The sequence below is a fragment of the Nerophis lumbriciformis genome, linkage group LG24 (assembly GCF_033978685.3).
Source record: "Nerophis lumbriciformis linkage group LG24, RoL_Nlum_v2.1, whole genome shotgun sequence".
Lineage (NCBI taxonomy): Eukaryota > Metazoa > Chordata > Actinopteri > Syngnathiformes > Syngnathidae > Nerophis > Nerophis lumbriciformis.
Window position 1 is genome coordinate 40,055,001 of NC_084571.2, and position 22,500 is coordinate 40,077,500.

The 22,500-nt window shown below is 38.1% G+C and overlaps 1 protein-coding gene across 5 annotated transcripts in view; it reads left to right on the forward strand.

Moving 5' to 3' along the window:
* Nucleotides 1-22,500, forward strand: part of adgrl1a (adhesion G protein-coupled receptor L1a) — a 562,743-nt gene that overhangs the window by 510,131 nt on the left and 30,112 nt on the right. For all 5 annotated transcript variants that reach the window (XM_061982077.1, XM_061982076.1, XM_061982075.1 and 2 more), the window contains 2 exons: nucleotides 2,289-2,498; nucleotides 9,400-9,620. In XM_061982077.1, the coding sequence (XP_061838061.1) occupies nucleotides 2,289-2,498; nucleotides 9,400-9,620 (431 nt within the window). The remainder of the gene's footprint in view (nucleotides 1-2,288; nucleotides 2,499-9,399; nucleotides 9,621-22,500) is intronic.

The window sequence follows — 22,500 nt, forward strand, 5'->3', positions numbered from 1 at the left end:
TCTTGTGTTACCAGGCAGAATTCAAATTGTAAATCCCGCCCCCGTCCCGCCCAGGAATGGATGGATGGATAAAACATTGGTACATGGAGACAATTCATACACCATATTTGTACTTCATGAATGTAAAAGTTCTCATAAGGAGGGAATGGTAAATTGAGGTTCTGCCTTGGAAGCTAGAACATGATGGTAAGAGGAGGGAGCAAAAACAATAGACAACAACAGAAAAAAATCCCAGAAAGTACTGAAAATAGGAAATGAGTGAATTCAGTTAGAATAGAAAAGGAGAAAACTCATACTTGTAGAATAGAATAGAGTTTTATTGTCATTGATAAAGTTGAGGAATGCTCATCAAAGACTTATTTGGAACATCCCACAGGTGTGCAGGCTAATTGGGAACAGGTGGGTGCCATGATTGGGTATAAAAGTAGATTCCGTGAAATGCTCAGTCATTCACAAACAAGGACGGGGCGAGGGTCACCACTTTGTCAACAAATGCCTGAGCAAATTGTTGAACAGTTTAAGAACAACGTTTCTCAACCAGCTATTGCAAGGAATTTAGGGGTTTCACCATCTACGCTCCGTAATATCATCAAAGGGTTCAGAGAATCTGGAGAAATCACTGCACGTAAGCAGCGAAGCCCGTGACCTTCCATCCCTCAGGCTGTACTGCATCAACAAGCGACATCGGTGTGTAAAGGATATCACCGCATGGGCTCAGGGAACACTTCAGAAACCCACTGTCGGTAACTACAGTTGGTCGCTACATCTGTAAGTGCACGTTAAAACTCTCCTATGCAAGGCGAAAACCGTTTATCAACAACACCCAGAAACGCCGTCGGCTTCGCTGGGCCCGAGCTCATCTAAGATGGACTGATACAAAGTGGAAAAGTGTTCTGTGGTCTGACGAGTCCACATTTCAAATTGTTTTTTGGAAACTGTGGACGTCGTGTCCTCCGGACCAAAGAGGAAAAGAACCATCCGGATTGTTCTAGGCGCAAAGTGTAAAAGGCAGCATGTGTGATGGTATGGGGGTGTATTAGTGCCCAAGACATGGGTAACTTACACATCTGTGAAGGCGCCATTAATGCTGAAAGGTACATACAGGTTTTGGAGCAACATAGCAACGTTACCATGGACGCCCCTGCTTATTTCAGCAAGACAATGCCAAGCCACGTGTTACATCAACGTGGCTTCATAGTAAAAGAGTGCGGGTACTTTCCTGGCCCGCCTGCAGTCCACACCTGTCTCCCTTTGAAAATTGTTATTCTTTTTGGCATGTCAATGTCAATTTAACACAAAAATTCTGGCAACTAAGCGGACAGCTTTTTCCGTAGCATGTAGAAAACCATATGTGTGAATGTTTTGGAGCATTCACACAATAATAAATAAATGAATGTTGGTGTAGAAAACCATACTGTATGTGTGAATGTTTTGGAGCATTCACACAATAATAAATATATGAATGTTGGTGTAGAAAACTATATGTGTGAATGTTTTGGAGCATTCACACAATAATAAATATATGAATGTTGGTGTAGAAAACCATACTGTATGTGTGAATGTTTTGGAGCATTCACACAATAATAAATATATGAATGTTGGTGTAGAAAACTATATGTGTGAATGTTTTGGAGCATTTACACAAAAATAAATATATGAATGTTGATGTAGAAAACCATACTGTATGTGTGAATGTTTTGGAGCATTCACACAATAATAAACATATGAATGTTGGTGTAGAAAACCATATGTGTGAATGTTTTGGAGCATTCACACAATGAACATGTATTAAAACACACACAAAAGTGCAGAAAATTGATACTGTTGGATCCCTTTTTTTGTTAATGTTTCGGCCAACTTAATGAATGTAAGAGTATTAGAACTGAAAGGGTAATTGATTGTTAATTTTCCCGATCAGTGACGAAGGAAACGTCCTGCAGCTAATGGACAAGCAGTAATTAATGCAGATGTGCGCACATTAACGCTTGACAAGCTCTTTGTTTTGAAATATTTCTCCTTCTCTCTCTCCGTCTTTCAAGCCGACATTTAAAGACGCTCACAAATCCCCGTCCTGCTATTTCAGGCTGACGTTGGCATGAATTTCAATGTCCTTTTCTTCTTTGTTCCCTTTCACTCAGGACATGTCGTCTCTTGCCTTCACACTTTAGCTCCGTGCATATATTTACAAATATTGAATGAAGGAATGTTTTTTTTTTCCTCGTTGTTCCGTCTGCCCGTGTATTGTTTCCCTCCTCGCACTTTTTTGTCTGATGTTGTTGCCGCTTCAGTTCCAGGGTCAGATGCAGGAGCTGATCCTGCTGGTCATCACCTGGGTGGGCATCGTCATCTCGCTGGTGTGTCTCGCCATCTGCATCTCCACCTTCTGCTTCCTGCGCGGCCTGCAGACCGACCGCAACACCATCCACAAGAACCTCTACGTCAACCTCTTCATCGCCGAGCTGCTCTTCCTGGTCGGCATCGACAAGACCGACTACCTTGTGAGTAGTCTGTGTTGTCCTTAAGCCATTAACTCATAGCCTTGTCTCTATAACCTCACAATCATATCAGGAGTCCCGACAAAAGTTAAAAAAAAGGCAGAAATTTCATATTTTTTTAAAGCTTTTTTTTTTCGCTAAAATGTCATAAGGGGGGACCCTTACACAAAAAATAAAAATACTGTTTTGCTTCATCAACACAATACTGGTCCTGTAGTTGTAGGAAATGTCTCAAAACCTCATCAGGAGTCCCGATAAAACCCAAAAATGGCAGAAATGTTATATTTTTCGAAAAAAAAATGGTGCTAAAATGTCGTAAGGGGGGACCCTTACACAAAAATTAAAAAAAACGGTTTTGCTTCAACAACACAATACTGGTCCTGTAGTTGTAGGAGATGTCTCAAAACCTCATCAGGAATCCCGACAAAACCCGAAAATGGCAGAAAATGCATATTTTTCTAAAACTTTTTTTTCGCTAAAATGTCGTAAGAGGGGACCCATACACAAAAAAGCAAAATACCCGTTTTGCTTCAACAACACAATACTGGTCCTGTAGTTGTAGGAGATGTCTCAAAACCTCATCAGGAGTCCTGACAAAACTCAAAAATGGCAGAAATTTTATATTTTTCGGAAAAAAAATTCGCTAAAATGTCGTAAGGGGGGACCCTTACACAAAAATTAAAAAAAAAACAGTTTTGCTTCAACAACATAATAGTGGTGTTGTAGTTGTAAGAGATGTCTCAAAACCTCATCAGGAGTGTCGACAAAACCAGAAAATGACAGAAATGTTATATTTTTCAGGGGAAAAAATTGCTAAAATGTCGTAAGAGGGGACCCTTAGACAAAAAATAAAAATACTGTTTTGCTTCAACAACACAATACTGGTCCTGTAGTTGTAGGAGATGTCTCAAAACCTCACCAGGAGTGTCGACAAAACCCGAAAATGGCAGAAAATGCATGTTTTTTTAAACCTTTTTTTTCCGCTAAAATGTCGTATACAAAAAATGTAAAAAAACGGCTTTGCTTTAACAACACAATACTGGTCCTGTAGTTGTAGGTGATGTCTGAAAACCTCATCAGGAGTCCCGATAAAACCCGAAAATGGCAGAAATGTTATATTTTTCAATAAAAAAATTTGCTAAAATGTTGTAAGGGGGTACCCTAACCTAAACATTTTAAAAACGGTTTTGCTTCAACAGCACAATACTGGTCCTGTAGTTCTAGGAGATGTCTTAAAACCTCATCAGGAGTGTCGACAAAACCAGAAAATGGCAGAAAAGTTATATTTTTCGGGGGAAAAAATTGCTAAAATGTCGTAAGGGGGGACCCTTATACGAAGATTTTATAAAACTGTCTTGCTTCAACAACACAATACTGGTCCTGTAGTTGTAGGAGATGTCTCAAAACCTCATCAGGAGTCCCGATAAAACCCAAAAATGGCAGAAATGTTATATTTTTCGAAAAAAAAAAGTGCTAAAATTTCATAAGGGGGGACCCTTACACAAAAAAGAAAAATACTGTTTTGCTTCATCAACACAATACTGGTCCTGTAGTTGTAGGAGATGTCTCAAAACCTCATCAGGAGTCCCGATAAAACCCGAAAATGGCGGAAAATTTATATTTTTGGAAAACTTTTTTCGCTAAAATGTCGTAAGGGGGAACCCTTACACAAATTTAAAAAAAAACTGTCTTGCTTCAAAAGCACAACACTGGTCCTGTAGTTGTAGGAGATGTCTCAAAACCTCTTCAGGAGTGTCGACAAAACCCAAAAATGGCAGAAATGTTATATTTTTCCGAAAACAAAATTGCTAAAATGTCGTAAGGGGGTACCCTAAAATGTCGTAAGGGGGGACCCTCACACAAAAATGTTAAAAACGGTTTTGTATCAACAACACAATACTGGTCCTGTAGTTGTAGGAGATGTCTCAAAACCTCAACAGGAGTGTCGACAAAACCCAAAAATGGCAAAAATGTTATATTTTTCGGAAAAAAAAAGTGCTAAAATGTCGTAAGGGGGGACCCTAACCTAAAAATTAAAAAAACGGTTTTGCTTCAACAACACAATACTGGTCCTGTAGTTGTAGGAGATGTCTCAAAACCTCATCAGGAGTCCCGATAAAACCCAAAAATGGCAGAAATGTTATATTTTTCCGAAAACAAAATTGTTAAAATGTCGTAAGGGGGGAACCTTACACAAAAAATAAAAATACTGTTTTGCTTCATCAACACAATACTGGTCCTGTAGTTGTAGGAGATGTCTCAAAACCTCATCAGGAGTCCCGATAAAACCCGAAAATGGCAGAAATGTTATATTTTTCAATAAAAAAAATTGCTAAAATGTTGTAAGGGGGTACCCTAACCTAAACATTTTAAAACGGTTTTGCTTCATCAACACAATACTGGTCCTGTAGTTCTAGGAGATGTCTTAAAACCTCATCAGGAGTGTCGACAAAACCAGAAAATGGCAGAAAAGTTATATTTTTCGGGGAAAAAAATTGCTAAAATGTCATAAGGGGGGACCCTTATACGAAAATTTTATAAAACTGTCTTGCTTCAACAACACAATACTGGTCCTGTAGTTGTAGGAGATGTCTCAAAACCTCATCAGGAGTCCCGATAAAACCCAAAAATGGCAGAAATGTTATATTTTTCGAAAAAAAAAAGTGCTAAAATTTCATAAGGGGGGACCCTTACACAAAAAAGAAAAATACTGTTTTGCTTCATCAACACAATACTGGTCCTGTAGTTGTAGGAGATGTCTCAAAACCTCATCAGGAGTCCCGATAAAACCCGAAAATGGCGGAAAATTTATATTTTTGGAAAACTTTTTTCGCTAAAATGTCGTAAGGGGGAACCCTTACACAAATTTAAAAAAAAACTGTCTTGCTTCAAAAGCACAACACTGGTCCTGTAGTTGTAGGAGATGTCTCAAAACCTCTTCAGGAGTGTCGACAAAACCCAAAAATGGCAGAAATGTTATATTTTTCCGAAAACAAAATTGCTAAAATGTCGTAAGGGGGTACCCTAAAATGTCGTAAGGGGGGACCCTCACACAAAAATGTTAAAAACGGTTTTGTATCAACAACACAATACTGGTCCTGTAGTTGTAGGAGATGTCTCAAAACCTCAACAGGAGTGTCGACAAAACCCAAAAATGGCAAAAATGTTATATTTTTCGGAAAAAAAAAGTGCTAAAATGTCGTAAGGGGGGACCCTAACCTAAAAATTAAAAAAACGGTTTTGCTTCAACAACACAATACTGGTCCTGTAGTTGTAGGAGATGTCTCAAAACCTCATCAGGAGTCCCGATAAAACCCAAAAATGGCAGAAATGTTATATTTTTCGATAAAAAAATTTGCTAAAATGTTGTAGAGGGGTACCCTAACCTAAAAATTTAAAAAACGGTTTTGCTTCAACAGTACAATACTGGTCCTGTAGTTGTAGGAGATGTCTCAAAACCTCATCAGGAGTGTCGACAAAACCCAAAAATGGCAAAATATGTATATATTTTATTTAAATTTAAAAAATAGCTAAAATGTCTTGTATTTTTCTAAAACTTTTTTTCGCTAAAATGTCGTAAATACCCAAAATTAAAAAAAAAATATGTTTTGCTTCAACAACACAATACTGGTCCTGTAGTTGTAGGAGATGTCTCAAAACCTCATCAGGAGTGTCGACAAAACCAGAAAATGGCAGAAATGTTATATTTTTCGGGGAAAAAAATTGCTAAAATGTCGGAAGGGAGGACCCTTATACGAAAATTTTATAAAACTGTCTTTCTTCAACAACACAGTACTGGTCCTGTAGTTGTAGGAGATGTCTCAAAACCTCATCAGGAGTCCCGATAAAACCCAAAAACTGCAGAAATTTTATATTTTTCGAAAAAAAAAATGTGCTAAAATGTCGTAAGGGGGGACCCTTACACAAAAAAGAAAAATACCGTTTTGCTTCAACAACACAATACTGGTCCTGTAGTTGTAGGAGATGTCTCAAAACCTCATCAGGAGTCCCGATAAAACTCAAAAATGGCAGAAATTTTATATTTTTCGAAAAAAAAATTTGCTAAAATGTCGTAAGGGGACCCTTACACAAAAATGTTAAAAACGGTTTCGCTTCAACAACACAATACTGGTCCTGTAGTTGTAGGAGATGTCTCAAAACCTCATCAGGAATCCCAAAAAAACCCGAAAATGGCAGAAATGTTATATTTTTCGGGAAAAAAATTCACTAAAATGTCGTAAGGGGGGACCCTTACACAAAAATTTTAAAAACGGTTTCACTTCAATTGCTAAATACTGGTCTTGTATTTGTAGGAGATGTCTCAAAACCTCATCAGGAGTCCCGACAAAAACCGTAAATGATAAAAAATGTATTTTAAAAAAAAACTTTTTCCGCTAAAATGCCCTTACACAAAAAAGAAAATTACCGTTTTGCTTCATCAACACAATACTGGTCCTGTAGTTGTATTAGATGTCTCAAAACCTCATCAGGAGTGTCGACAAATCACAAAAAGGGCAGAAATTTTATATTTTTCGAAAACAAAATTTGCTAAAATGTCGTAAGGGGGCACCCTTACACAAAAATTTTAAAAACGGTTTTGCTTCAACAACTCTATAATGGTCCTGTAGTTGTAGGAGACATCTCAAAACCTCATCAGGAGTGTCGACAAAACCCAAAAATGGCAGAAATTTTATATTTTTCAGAAAAAAAAATTGGTTAAAATGTCATAAGGGGGGACCCTTACACAAACATTTTAAAAACGGTTTCGCTTCAATTGCTAAATACTGGTCTTGTAGTTGTAGGAGACGTCTCAAAACCTCATCAGGAGTCCCGACAAAACCCAAAAATGGCAGAAAATGCATATTTTCCCCAAAGTTTTCCACTAAAATGTCGTAAGGGGGACCCTTACACAAAAATTTTAAAAACGATTTTGCTTCAACAACACAATACTGGTCCTGTAGTTGTAGGAGATGTCTCAAAACCTCATCAGGAGTCCCGATAAAACCCAAAAATGGCAGAAATGTTATATTTTTCGAAAGAAAAATGTACTAAAATGCCGTAAGGGGGGACCCTTACCTAAATAATTTAAAAACTGTCTTGCTTCAACAGTACAATACTGGTCCTGTAGTTGTAGGAGATGTCTCAAAACCTCATCAGGAGTGTCGACAAAACCCAAAAATGGCAGAACATTTATATTTTTCGAAAAAAAAAGTTGCTAAAATGTCTTAAGGGGGGACCCTTACACAAACATTTTTAAAACGTTTTTTCTTCAACAACACAATACTGGTCCTTTAGTTGTAGGAGATGTCTCAAAACCTCATCAGGAGTCCCGATAAAACCCAAAAATGGCAGAAATGTTATATTTTTCGATAAAAAAATTCGCTAAAATGTCGTAAGGGGGGACCCTTACACAAAAAAGAGAAATACCGTTTTGCTTCAGCAACACAATACTGGTCCTGTAGTTGTAAGAGATGTCTCAAAACCTCATCAGGAGTGTCGACAAAACCCAAAAATGGCAGAAATGTTATATTTTTCCTAAAACAAAATTCCTAAAATGTCGTAAGGGGGGACCCTCACACAAAAATGTTAAAAATGGTTTTGTATCAACAACACAATACTGGTCCTGTAGTTGTAGGAGATGTCTCAAAACCTCATCAGGAGTCCTGACAAAACCCAAAAATGGCAGTAATTTTATATTTTTCGGGGAAAAAATTCGCTAAAATGTCGTAAGGGACCCTTACACAAAAATTTTAAAAACGATTTTACTTCAACAGCACAATACTGGTCCTGTAGTTGTAGGAGATGTCTCAAAACCTCATCAGGAGTCCCAACAAAACCCAAAAATGGCAGAAAATTTATATTTTTCTAAAACTTTTTTTCACTAAAATGTCGTAAGGGGGGACCCTTACACAAACATTTTAAAAACGGTTTCGCTTCAATTGCTAAATACTGGTCTTGTAGTTATAGGAGATGTCTCAAAACCTCATCAGGAGTCCCAACAAAACCCAAAAATGGCAGAAAATTTATATTTTTCTAAAACTTTTTTTCATTAAAATGTCGTAAGGGGGGACCATTACACAAAAATGTACAAAACGTTTTTTCTTCAACAACACAATACTGGTCCTGTAGTTGTAGGAGACGTCTCAAAACCTCATCAGGAGTGTCGACAAAACCCGAAAATGGCAGAAATGTTATATTTTTCAGAAAAAAAATTTGCTAAAATGTCGTAAGGGGGGACCCTTACACAAAATTAAAAAAAAAACGGTTTTGCTTCAACAACACAATAGTGGTGTTTTAGTTGTAAGAGACGTCTCAAAACCTCATCAGGAGTCCCAAAAAAAAACAAAAATAGCAGAAATGTTACATTTTTCAGGAAAAAAAATTGCTAAAATGTCGTAAGGGGGGACCCTTACGCAAAATTAAAAGAAAGGGTTTAACTTCAACAACACAATACTGGTCCTGTAGTTGTAGGAGATGTCTCAAAACCTCATCAGGAGTCCCGACAAAACCCAGAAATTGCAGAAAATGCATATTTTTCACACAAAAAATTCACTAAAATGTCCTAAAACTCCTAAAACTAAATCATTTGGGTTAAGCCCTCAGAAACGTACTCCCTGAGTTTGAAAAAAAAAAACGGCAAACCTTTTAATTGAACTTTCACGACTATATTCATCTTATATTAACATTTGTTGTACTTTTTTAAATAAATGACATCATTTATAAGACTGAAAAAAAAATCTCCAAATTTTACAGTTCGCTGCCCGCTGATTATCTTTGCTTTGTCCATAAAAGTAAGCTGATGGTTTGAATTGCACAAACACTAAGGTGTTTGGACTGTGGAGCCACTGACCCCCCCTGCTGTGCTCCTCCTTTTCTGTTTAATCACACTTTTCTCTTGCTCCAGATCGCCTGTCCCATCTTCGCCGGACTCCTGCACTTCTTCTTCCTGGCTGCCTTCTCCTGGATGTGCCTGGAGGCCGTGCAGCTCTACCTCATGCTGGTGGAGGTGTTCGAGAGCGAGTACTCCCGCAAGAAGTACTACTACCTGTGCGGCTACTGCTTCCCCGCGCTGGTGGTGGGCATCTCTGCGGCCGTCGACTACAGGAGCTACGGCACCAAGAAAGCGTACGTGCCCATTTGAGAACATGCACTATATTGACAAAAGTATTTGGTAATATAGGCCCGGTGTATCAAATCAAGCACTTAGGCATGGAGACTGTTTCTACAAACATTTGCGAAAGAATGAGCCGCTCTCAGTGATTTCCAGCGTGGAACTGTCATAGGATGCCACCTGTGCAACAAATCCAGTCGTGAAATTTCCTCGCTCCTAAATATTCCAAATATGGAAGAGTTTGGGAACAACAGCAACTCAGCCACAAAGTGGTAGGCCAGGTAAACTGACAGAGAGGTCAGCATAGTGCAAAGACTTTCTGCACAGTCAGTTGCTACAGAGCTCCAAACTTCATGTGACCTTCCAATTAGCCCACGTACAGTACGCAGGGAGCTTCATGGAATGGGTTTCCATGGCCGAGCAGCTGTATCTAAGCCGTACATCACCAAGTCCAATGCAAAGCGTGGGATGCAGTGGTGTAAAGGACATCAAAAAAAAAAAAAAAAAAAAAAAAAAAAAAAAAAAAAAAAAAAAGGACATCACCACTGGACTCTAGAGCAGTGGAGACGCCTTCTCTGGACCGATGAGTCACACTTTTCCATCTGGCAATCTGATGGGCGGGTTGCCAGGAGATTGGTACATTTCGGACCGTATTGTGACGAGTGTGAATTTTTGGTGGAGGAGGAATTATGGTGTGGGCTTGGCCCCTTAGTTCCAGTGAGAGAAACTTTGAATGCTCCAGGATACCAAAACATTTTTTGGACAATTCCATGCTCCCAAAATTGTGGGAACAGTTTGGAGCGGGCCCCTTCCTCTTCCAACATGACTGACAAAGCAAGGTCCATGACAAGAGTCTGTGTGGATGAACTTGACTGGCCTGCACAGAGTCCTGACCTGAATCCGATAGAACACCTTTGGGATAGGGTAGGATAGGACTTTATTGTCATTGCAACAAGTACAACGAAACTATGTTTTCAGCACAAACCCGTTCAAGATTAGACAAACAAACAGTGTACAGGGTTACAGAACAGGAACGCTGATGGGTCGCCAAAAGCGCCCCATAAAAGATAAGGAAAAGGTAAAACGCTGGGGAAGAAGATAGAATAGAATAGAATGGACTTTATTGTCATTATATTTGCATATAACGAGATTAAGGACACCAACTTAAGGTAGTGGGAACAAATATGGGGTAAAAATAAATTAGATGAGTAAAAAAATACAATATAGACTGGGCTCCTAAGGGGGCCCAGTCTGGAGTGGGAAAAAACCTCCATGCCATGCACACATAAACATGTGGAGGGGAAGGGGAGTTGGGGCCCTGGAGGTCGACTGCTGCTATGAAACGCTGCCATCCATCCATCCATCACTCCGAGGGGAAACAAGCGGTGGTGAAGGCGTGGGGTGGAGGAGGGGGGGTTGTATGTGCCCATTGTCTTGGATGTGATGATGTAATGTTCATAGGCTGGGGCCGTTCTGCACGCAAGCAAAAGTTCGACTCCAGGTGTCGTCGAGGAGGGAGGGAGGGAGGTCAAAAGCGTCCATCATTGAGGTGTCCTCGGGGGGTGTTTTCAGAACAGCCTGTTCCTGTTGTTCACAGCGTCAAGGCCGTTCGAGGGAGTCAAATCGTAGATTAGGATGTTTGTTTTCCGCGAGCAGACATTACAATTGTTCTATTCGTCCATGCTGGCCCTCATCTTCAATTTTTCCTTTTTCAGCAAGCTTCGCCATGATGTGATCCATCTTGCGATTCAGTTCAGAAATCGCCACAGTCTGTGATCCCACAGCGCTGCCCAAACCTTCCATTGCGACGAACAGCCTTTGGGCTCCTTGAGTGGCTGCCATCGTCTTACGAATTTGACGATACACCAGAGCAATGCCCAGCCCGATCAGTAGGTACCCCGCAATCACGGTTCCAAATAGGTAGATGTCTTCCACGTCCTGAATGGAAAGGACACATGATTCTCCATTTATCCCAGGAATCTCTCACGTACCCCGTAGCAATGGCAGCCTGGCTCCCCCGAACCTCTTTTCCTCGTCGAAAAGCTTTTGTCAATTGCGTCGAGAGTCCAGCTGATCATTTCCACGTCTGATGTTTCGATTTGAGGACAGCGCAAAGAAAAAGTTCAGACAAGACAAAACAAAGAGAGCAAGCAGGGAGGATGTTTGTTTTCCACGAGCAGACATTACAATTGTTCTATTCGTCCATGCTGGCCCTCATATTCAATTTTTCCTTTTTCAGCAAGCTTCTCCATGATGTGATCCATCTTGCGAGTCAGTTCAGAAATCGCCACAGTCTGTGATCCCACAGCCCGGCCCAAACCTTCCATTGCGACGAACAGCCTTTGGGCTCCTTGAGTGGCTGCCATCGTCTTACGAATTTGACGATACACCAGAGCAATGCCCAGCCCGATCAGCAGGTGCCGCCGCGATCACGGTTCCAAATAGGTAGATGTCTTCCACGTCCTCGATGGAAAGGACACATGATTCTCCATTTATCCCAGGAATCTCTCATGTACCCCGTAGCAATGGCAGCCAGGCTCCCCCGAACCTCTTTTCCTCGTCGAAAAGATTTTGTCAATTGCGTCAAGAGTCCAGCTGATCATTTCCATGTCTGATGTTTAGATTTGAGGACAGCGCAAAGAAAAAGTTCAGACAAGACAAAACAAAGAGAGCAAGCAGGGAGGATGTTTGTTTTCCGCGAGCAGACATTACAATTGTTCTATTCGTCCATGCTGGCCCTCATATTAAATTGTTCCTTTTTCAGCAAGCTTCTCCATGATGTGATCCATCTTGCGATTCAGTTCAGAAATCGCCACAGTCTGTGATACCACAGCCCGGCCCAAACCTTCCATTGCGACAAACAGCCTTTGGGCTCCTTGAGTGGCTGCCATCGTCTTACGAATTTTGACGATACACCAGAGCAATGCCCAGCCCAATCAGCAGGTGCCCCGCGATCACAGTTCCAAATAGGTAGATGTCTTCCACGTCCTCGATGGAAAGGACACATGATTATCCATTTATCCCAGGAATCTCTCACGTACCCCGTAGCAATGGCAGCCAGGCTCCCCCGAACCTCTTTTCCGCGTCGAAAAGATTTTGTCAATTGCGTCGAGAGTCCAGCTGATCATTTCTATGTCTGATGTTTCGATTTGAGGACAGCGCAAAGAAAAAGTTCAGACAAGACAAAACAAATAAAGCAAGCAGGGAGGATGTTTGTTTTCTGCGAGCAGACATTACAATTGTTCTATTCGTCCATGCTGGCCCTCATATTCAATTTTTCCTTTTTCGGCAAGCTTCTCCATGATGTGATCCATCTTGCGATTCAGTTCAGAAATCGCCACAGTCTGTGATCCCACAGCCCGGCCCAAACCTTCCATTGCGACGAACAGCCTTTGGGCTCCTTGAGTGGCTGCCATCGTCTTACGAATTTGACGATACACCAGAGCAATGCCCAGCCCAATCAGCAGGTGCCACCGCGATCACGGTTCCAAATAGGTAGATGTCTTCCACGTCCTGGATGGAAAGGACACATGATTCTCCATTTATCCCAGGAATCTCTCATGTACCCCGTAGCAATGGCAGCCAGGCTCCCCCGAACCTCTTTTCCTCGTCGAAAAGATTTTGTCAATTGCGTCGAGAGTCCAGCTGATCATTTCCATGTCTGATGTTTCGATTTGAGGACAGCGCAAAGAAAAAGTTCGGACAAGACAAAACAAAGAGAGCAAGCAGGGAGGATGTTTGTTTTCCGCGAGCAGACATTACAATTGTTCTATTCGTCCATGCTGGCCCTCATATTCAATTTTTCCTTTTTCAGCAAGCTTCGCCATGATGTGATCCATCTTGCGATTCAGTTCAGAAATCGCCACAGTCTGTGATCCCACAGCCCTGCCCAAACCTTCCATTGCGACGAACAGCCTTTGGGCTCCTTGAGTGGCTGGCATCGTCTTATGAATTTGACGATACACCAGAGCAATGCCCAGCCCAATCAGCAGGTGCCACCGCGATCACGGTTCCAAATAGGTAGATGTCTTCCACGTCCTCGATGGAAAGGACACATGATTCTCCATTTATCCCAGGAATCTCTCACGTACCCCGTAGCAATGGCAGCCAGGCTCCCCCGAACCTTCAGCAGTGTGTGACCTCACCAATGCGCTTTTTCAAAGATTGGTGGAAAATTCCCTATAAACACACTCGGCAACCTTGTGGACAGCCTTCCCAGAAGAGTTGAAGCTGTAATTTTTCCCCAAAATATTCCACTAAAATGTCAAAGGGGGACCCTTACCCAAAAATTTTAAAAACGATTTTACTTCAACAACACAATACTGGTCCTGTAGTTGTAGGAGATGTCTCAAAACCTCATCAGGAGTCCTGACAAAACCCAAAAATGGCAGAAAATGCAAATTCTTCCCCAAAATTTTCCACTAAAATGTCGTAAGGGGGACCCTTACACAAAAATTTTAAAAACGATTTTACTTCAACAACACAATACTGGTCCTGTAGTTGTAGGAGATGTCTCAAAACCTCATCAGGAGTCCTGACAAAACCCAAAATGGCAGTAATTTTATATTTTTCGGAAAAAAAAATCGCTAAAATGTCGTAAGGGGGGACCCTTACACAAAAATTTAAAAAATAGTTTTGCTTCAACAACACAATACTGGTCCTGTAGTTGTAGGAGATGTCTCAAAACCTCAACAGGAGTGTCGACAAAACCCAAAAAGGGCAGAAAATTTCTATTTTTTGAAAACTTTTTTTTTGGCTAAAATGTCATTAGGGGGGAACCTTACCTAAAAATGTAAAAAAAAAAAAACAGTTTTTCTTCAACAACACAATACTGGTCCTGTAGTTGTAGGAGATGTCTCAAAACCTCATCAGGAGTCCCGACAAAACCCAAAAATGGCAGAAAATGCAAATTCTTCCTCAAAATTTTCCACTAAAATGTCGTAAGGGGGACCCTTACACAAACATTTTAAAAACGATTTTACTTCAACAACACAATACTGGTCTTGTAGTTGTAGGAGATGTCTCAAAACCTCATCAGGAGTCCTGACAAAACCCAAAATGGCAGTAATTTTATATTTTTCGGAAAAAAAAATCGCTAAAATGTCGTAAGGGGGGACCCTTACATAAAATTGTAAAAAAAAAAAAACAGTTTTTCTTCAACAACACAATACTGGTCCTGTAGTTGTAGGAGATGTCTCAAAACCTCATCAGGAGTTCCGACAAAACCCGAAAATGGCAGAAAATGCATATTTTTCCCCAAAAATTCTGCTTAAATGTCGTAAGAGGGGACCCTTATACAAACATTTAAAGAACGGTTTTGCTTCAACAACACAATACTGGTCCTGTAGTTGTAGGAGATGTCTCAAAACCTCATCAGGAGTCCTGACAAAACCCAAAAATGGCAGTAATTTTATATTTTTCGGAAGAAAAAATCGCTAAAATGTCGTAAGGGGGACCCTTACACAAAAATTTAAAAAATAGTTTTGCTTCAACAACACAATACTGGTCCTGTAGTTGTAGGAGATGTCTCAAAACCTCAACAGGAGTGTCGACAAAACCCAAAAAGGGCAAAAAATTTCTATTTTTTGAAAACTTTTTTTTGGCTAAAATGTCATTAGGGGGGACCCTTACCTAAAAATGTAAAAAAAAAAAAAAAGTTTTTCTTCAACAACACAATACTGGTCCTGTAGTTGTAGGAGATGTCTCAAAACCTCATCAGGAGTGTCGACAAAACCCAAAAATGGCAGTAATTTTATATTTTTCGGGGAAAAAAATCGCTAAAATGTCGTAAGTGGGGACCCTTACACAAAAATTTAAAAAATAGTTTTGCTTCAACAACACAATACTGGTCCTGTAGTTGTAGGAGATGTCTCAAAACCTCATCAGGAGTGTCGACAAAACCCAAAAAGGGCAGAAAATTTCTATTTTTTGAAAACTTTTTTTTGGCTAAAATGTCATTAGGGGGGAACCTTACCTAAAAATGTAAAAGAAAAACAAAATTTCCCACTAAAATATCGTGAGGGGGACCCTTACACAAAAATTTTTAAAACGATTTTACTTCAACAACACAATACTGGTCCTGTAGTTGTAGGAGATGTCTCAAAACCTCATCAGGAGTCCTGACAAAACCCAAAAATGGCAGAAATGTTATATTTTTCGGAAATTTTTTTCGCTAAAATGTCGTAAGGGGGGACCCTTACACAAAAATTTAAAAAATAATTTTGCTTCAACAACACAATACTGGTCCTGTAGTTGTAGGAGATGTCTCAAAACCTCATCAGGAGTCCCGATAAAACCCAAAAATGGCAGAAATGTTATATTTTTCGAAAAAAAAATGTGCTAAAATGTCGTAAGGGGGGACCCTTACACAAAAAAGAAAAATACCGTTTTGCTTCATCAACACAATACTGGTCCTGTAGTTGTAGGAGATTTCTCAAAACCTCATCAGGAGTGTCGACAAAACCCAAGAATGGCAGAAATGTTATATTTTTCCGAAAACAAAATTGCTAAAATGTCGTAAGGGGGGACCCTCACACAAAAATGTTAAAAACGGTTTTGTATCAACAACACAATACTGGTCCTTTAGTTGTAGGAGATGTCTCAAAACCTCATCAGGAGTCCCGATAAACCCCAAAAATGGCAGAAATGTTATATTTTTCGTTAAAAAAATTTGCAACAATGTTGTAAAGGGGTACCCTAACCTAAAAATCTAAAAAACGGTTTTGCTTCAACAGTACAATACTGGTCCTGTAGTTGTAGGAGATGTCTCGAAACCTCATCAGGAGTGTCGACAAAACCCAAAAATGGCAAAAAAATTATATATATATTTTTTTAATTTAAAAAATAGCTAAAATGTCTTGTAATTTTCTAAAACTTTTTTTCGCTAAAATGTCGTAATTACCCAAAATTTAAAAAAAAATGTTTTGCTTCAACAACACAATACTGGTCCTGTAGTTGTAGGAGATGTCTCAAAACCTCATCAGGAGTGTCGACAAAACCCAAAAATGGCAAAAAAATTATATATTTTTTTTAAATTTAAAAAATAGCTAAAATGTCTTGTATTTTTCTAAAACTTTTTTTCGCTAAAATGTCGTGATTACCCAAAATTTAAAAAAAAAAAATATTTTGCTTCAACAACACAATACTGGTCCTGTAGTTGTAGGAGATGTCTCAAAACCTCATCAGGAGTGTCGACAAAACCCAAAAATGGCAAAAAATTTATATATTTTTTTTAAATTTAAAAAATAGCTAAAATGTCTTGTATTTTTCTAAAACTTTTTTTCGCTAAAATGTCGTAATTACCCAAAATTAAAAAAAAAAAATGTTTTGCTTCAACAACACAATACTGGTCCTGTAGTTGTAGGAGATGTCTCAAAACCTCATCAGGAGTCCTGACAAAACCCAAAAATGGCAGAAATGTTATATTTTTCGGGAAAAAAATTCGCTAAAATGTCGTAAGGGGGGACCCTTACACAAAAATTTAAAAAATAGTTTTGCTTCAACAACACAATACTGGTCCTGTAGTTGTAGGAGATGTCTCAAAACCTCATCAGGAGTGTCGACAAAACCCAAAAATGGCAAAAAATGTATATATTTTTTTTAAATTTAAAAAATAGCTAAAATGTCTTGTATTTTTCTAAAACTTTTTTTCGCTAAAATGTTGTAATTACCCAAAATTAAAAAAAAAAAATGTTTTGCTTCAACAACACAATACTGGTCCTGTAGTTGTAGGAGATGTCTCAAAACCTCATCAGGAGTCCTGACAAAACCCAAAAATGGCAGAAATTTTATATTTTTCGGAAAAAAAATTCGCTAAAATGTCGTAAGGGGGGACCCTTACACAAAAATTTAAAAAATAGTTTTGCTTCAACAACACAATACTGGTCCTGTAGTTGTAGGAGATGTCTCAAAACCTCATCAGGAGTCCTGACAAAACCCAAAAATGGCAGTAATTTTATATTTTTCGAGAAAAAAAGATCGCTAAAATGTCGTAAGGAATAGTTTTGCTTCAACAACACAATACTGGTCCTGTAGTTGTAAGAGATGTCTCAAAACCTCAACAGGAGTGTCGACAAAACCCAAAAAGGGCAGAAAATTTCTATTTTTTGAAAACTTTTTTTTGGCTAAAATGTCATTAGGGGGGAACCTTACCTAAAAATGTAAAAAAAACCAAATTTTCCACTAAAATGTCGTAAGGGGGACCCTTACACAAAAAATTTTAAAACGATTTTACTTCAACAACACAATACTGGTCCTGTAGTTGTAGGAGATGTCTCAAAACCTCATCAGGAGTCCTGACAAAACCCAAAAATGGCAGAAATGTTATATTTTGCGGAAAAAAAATTTGCTAAAATGTCGTAAGGGGGGACCCTTACACAAAAATTTAAAAAATAATTTTGCTTCAACAACACAATACTGGTCCTGTAGTTGTAGGAGATGTCTCAAAACCTCATCAGGAGTCCCGATAAAACCCAAAAATGGCAGAAATGTTATATTTTTCGAAAAAAAAAATGTGCTAAAATGTCGTAAGGGGGGACCCTTACACAAAAAAGAAAAATACCGTTTTGCTTCATCAACACAATACTGGTCCTGTAGTTGTAGGAGATGTCTCAAAACCTCATCAGGAGTCCTGACAAAACCCAAAAATGGCAGAAATGTTATATTTTTCAGGAAAACAAATTGCTAAAATGTCGTAAGGGGGGACCCTTACACAAAAATTAAAAAAATAATTTTGCTTCAACAACACAATACTGGTCCTGTAGTTGTAGGAGATGTCTCAAAACCTCATCATGAGTCCCGATAAAACCCAAAAACGGCAGAAATGTTATATTTTTCGAAAAAAAATGTGCTAAAATGTCGTAAGGGGGGACCCTTACACAAAAAAGAAAAATACCGTTTTGCTTCATCAACACAATACTGGTCCTGTAGTTGTAGGAGATGTCTCAAAACCTCATCAGGAGTGTCGACAAAACCCAAAAATGGCAGAAATGTTATATTTTTCCGAAAACAAAATTGCTAAAATGTCGTAAGGGGGGACCCTCACACAAAAATGTTAAAAACGGTTTTGTATCAACAACACAATACTGGTCCTTTAGTTGTAGGAGATGTCTCAAAACCTCATCAGGAGTCCCGATAAAACCCAAAAATGGCAGAAATGTTATATTTTTCGATAAAAAAATTTGCTAAAATGTTGTAAAGGGGTACCCTAACCTAAAAATTTAAAAAACGGTTTTGCTTCAACAGTACAATACTGGTCCTGTAGTTGTAGGAGATGTCTCAAAACCTCATCAGGAGTGTCGACAAAACCCAAAAATGGCAAAAAATTTATATATTTTTTTTAAATTTAAAAAATAGCTAAAATGTCTTGTATTTTTCTAAAACTTTTTTTCGCTAAAATGTCGTAATTACCCAAAATTAAAAAAAAATTGTTTTGCTTCAACAGTACAATACTGGTCCTGTAGTTGTAGGAGATGTCTCAAAAACCTCATCAGGAGTGTCGACAAAACCCAAAAATGGCAAAAAATTTACATATTTTTTTAAAATTTAAAAAATAGCTAAAATGTCTTGTATTTTTATAAAACTTTTTTTCACTAAAATATCGTAATTACCCAAAATTTAAAAAAAAAATGTTTTGCTTCAACAACACAAATACTGGTCCTGTAGTTGTAGGAGATGTCTCAAAACCTCATCAGGAGTGTCGACAAAACCCAAAAATGGCAAAAAAAAATGTATATATTTTTTTAAAATTTAAAAAATAGCTAAAACGTCTTGTATTTTTCTAAAACTTTTTTTCGCTCAAATGTCGTAATTACCCAAAATTTAAAAAAAAAAATGCTTTGCTTCAACAACACAATACTGGTCCTGCAGTTGTAGGAGATGTCTCAAAACCTCATCAGGAGTTCCGACAAAACCAGAAAATGGCAGAAATGTTATATTTTTCGATAAAAAAATTTGCTAAAATGTTGTAAAGGGGTACCCTAACCTAAAAATTTAAAAAACGGTTTTGCTTCAACAGTACAATACTGGTCCTGTAGTTGTAGGAGATGTCTCAAAACCTCATCAGGAGTGTCGACAAAACCCAAAAATGGCAAAAAATTTATATATTTTTTTTAAATTTAAAAAATAGCTAAAATGTCTTGTATTTTTCTAAAACTTTTTTTCGCTAAAATGTCGTAATTACCCAAAATTTTAAAAAAAATGTTTTGCTTCAACAACACAATACTGGTCCTGTAGTTGTAGATGTCTCAAAACCTCATCAGGAGTGTCGACAAAACCCAAAAATGGCAAAAAATGTATATATTTTTTCAAAATTAAAAAAGTAGCTAAAATAACTTGTATTTTTCTAAAACTTTTTTTCGCTAAAATGTCGTAATTAACCAAAATTTAAAAAAAAAATGTTTTGCTTCAACAACACAATACTGGTCCTGTAGTTGTAGGAGATGTCTCAAAACCTCATCAGGAGTCTCGACAAAACCCAAAAATGGCAGAAATGTTATATTTTTCGGGGGGAAAAAATGCTAAAATGTCGTAAGGGGGACCCTTATACGAAAATTTTATAAAACTGTCTTGCTTCAACAACACATTACTGGTCCTGCAGTTGTAGGAGATGTCTCAAAACCTCATCAGGAGTGTCGACAAAACCCAAAAATGGCAGAAAATTTCTATTTTTTGAAAACTTTTTTTGGGCTAAAATGTCATTAGGGGGGAACCTTACCTAAAAATGTAAAAAAAAAAAACAGTTTTTCTTCAACAACACAATACTGGTCCTGTAGTTGTAGGAGATGTCTCAAAACCTCATCAGGAGTTCCGACAAAACCCGAAAATGGCAGAAAATGCATATTTTTCCCCAAAAATTCTGCTTAAATGTCGTAAGAGGGGACCCTTATACAAACATTTAAAGAACAGGAGTGTCGACAAAACCCAAAAATGGCAGAAAATTGTATATTTTTCTAAAACTTTTTTTCACTAAAATGTCGTAAGGGGGGGACCCTTATACAAAAATTTTAAAAATGATTTTGCTTCAACAGCACAATACTGGTCCTGTAGTTGTAGGAGATGTCTCAAAACCTCATCAGGAGTGTCGACAAAACCAGAAAATGGCAGAAATGTTATATTTTTCGGGGAAAAAAATTGCTAAAATGTCGTAAGGGGGGACCCTTATACGAAAATTTTATAAAACTGTCTTGCTTCAACAACACAATACTGGTCCTGCAGTTGTAAGAGATGTCTCAAAACCAGGAGTTCCGACAAAACCCAAAAAGGGCAGAAAATTTCTATTTTTTGAAAACTTTTTTTTGGCTAAAATGTCATTAGGGGGGAACCTTACCTAAAAATGTAAAAAAAAACAGTTTTTCTTCAACAACACAATACTGGTCCTGTAGTTGTAGGAGATGTCTCAAAACCTCATCAGGAGTTCCGACAAAACCAGAAAATGGCAGAAATGTTATATTTTTCGATAAAAAAATTTGCTAAAATGTTGTAAAGGGGTACCCTAACCTAAAAATTTAAAAAACGGTTTTGCTTCAACAGTACAATACTGGTCCTGTAGTTGTAGGAGATGTCTCAAAACCTCATCAGGAGTGTCGACAAAACCCAAAAATGGCAAAAAATTTATATATTTTTTTTAAATTTAAAAAATAGCTAAAATGTCTTGTATTTTTCTAAAACTTTTTTTCGCTAAAATGTCGTAATTACCCAAAATTTTAAAAAAAATGTTTTGCTTCAACAACACAATACTGGTCCTGTAGTTGTAGATGTCTCAAAACCTCATCAGGAGTGTCGACAAAACCCAAAAATGGCAAAAAATGTATATATTTTTTCAAAATTAAAAAAGTAGCTAAAATAACTTGTATTTTTCTAAAACTTTTTTTCGCTAAAATGTCGTAATTAACCAAAATTAAAAAAAAAAATGTTTTGCTTCAACAACACAATACTGGTCCTGTAGTTGTAGGAGATGTCTCAAAACCTCATCAGGAGTCTCGACAAAACCCAAAAATGGCAGAAATGTTATATTTTTCGGGGGGAAAAAATGCTAAAATGTCGTAAGGGGGACCCTTATACGAAAATTTTATAAAACTGTCTTGCTTCAACAACACATTACTGGTCCTGCAGTTGTAGGAGATGTCTCAAAACCTCATCAGGAGTGTCGACAAAACCCAAAAATGGCAGAAAATTTCTATTTTTTGAAAACTTTTTTTGGGCTAAAATGTCATTAGGGGGGAACCTTACCTAAAAATGTAAAAAAAAAAAACAGTTTTTCTTCAACAACACAATACTGGTCCTGTAGTTGTAGGAGATGTCTCAAAACCTCATCAGGAGTTCCGACAAAACCCGAAAATGGCAGAAAATGCATATTTTTCCCCAAAAATTCTGCTTAAATGTCGTAAGAGGGGACCCTTATACAAACATTTAAAGAACAGGAGTGTCGACAAAACCCAAAAATGGCAGAAAATTGTATATTTTTCTAAAACTTTTTTTCACTAAAATGTCGTAAGGGGGGGACCCTTATACAAAAATTTTAAAAATGATTTTGCTTCAACAGCACAATACTGGTCCTGTAGTTGTAGGAGATGTCTCAAAACCTCATCAGGAGTGTCGACAAAACCAGAAAATGGCAGAAATGTTATATTTTTCGGGGAAAAAAATTGCTAAAATGTCGTAAGGGGGGACCCTTATACGAAAATTTTATAAAACTGTCTTGCTTCAACAACACAATACTGGTCCTGCAGTTGTAAGAGATGTCTCAAAACCAGGAGTTCCGACAAAACCCAAAAAGGGCAGAAAATTTCTATTTTTTGAAAACTTTTTTTTGGCTAAAATGTCATTAGGGGGGAACCTTACCTAAAAATGTAAAAAAAAACAGTTTTTCTTCAACAACACAATACTGGTCCTGTA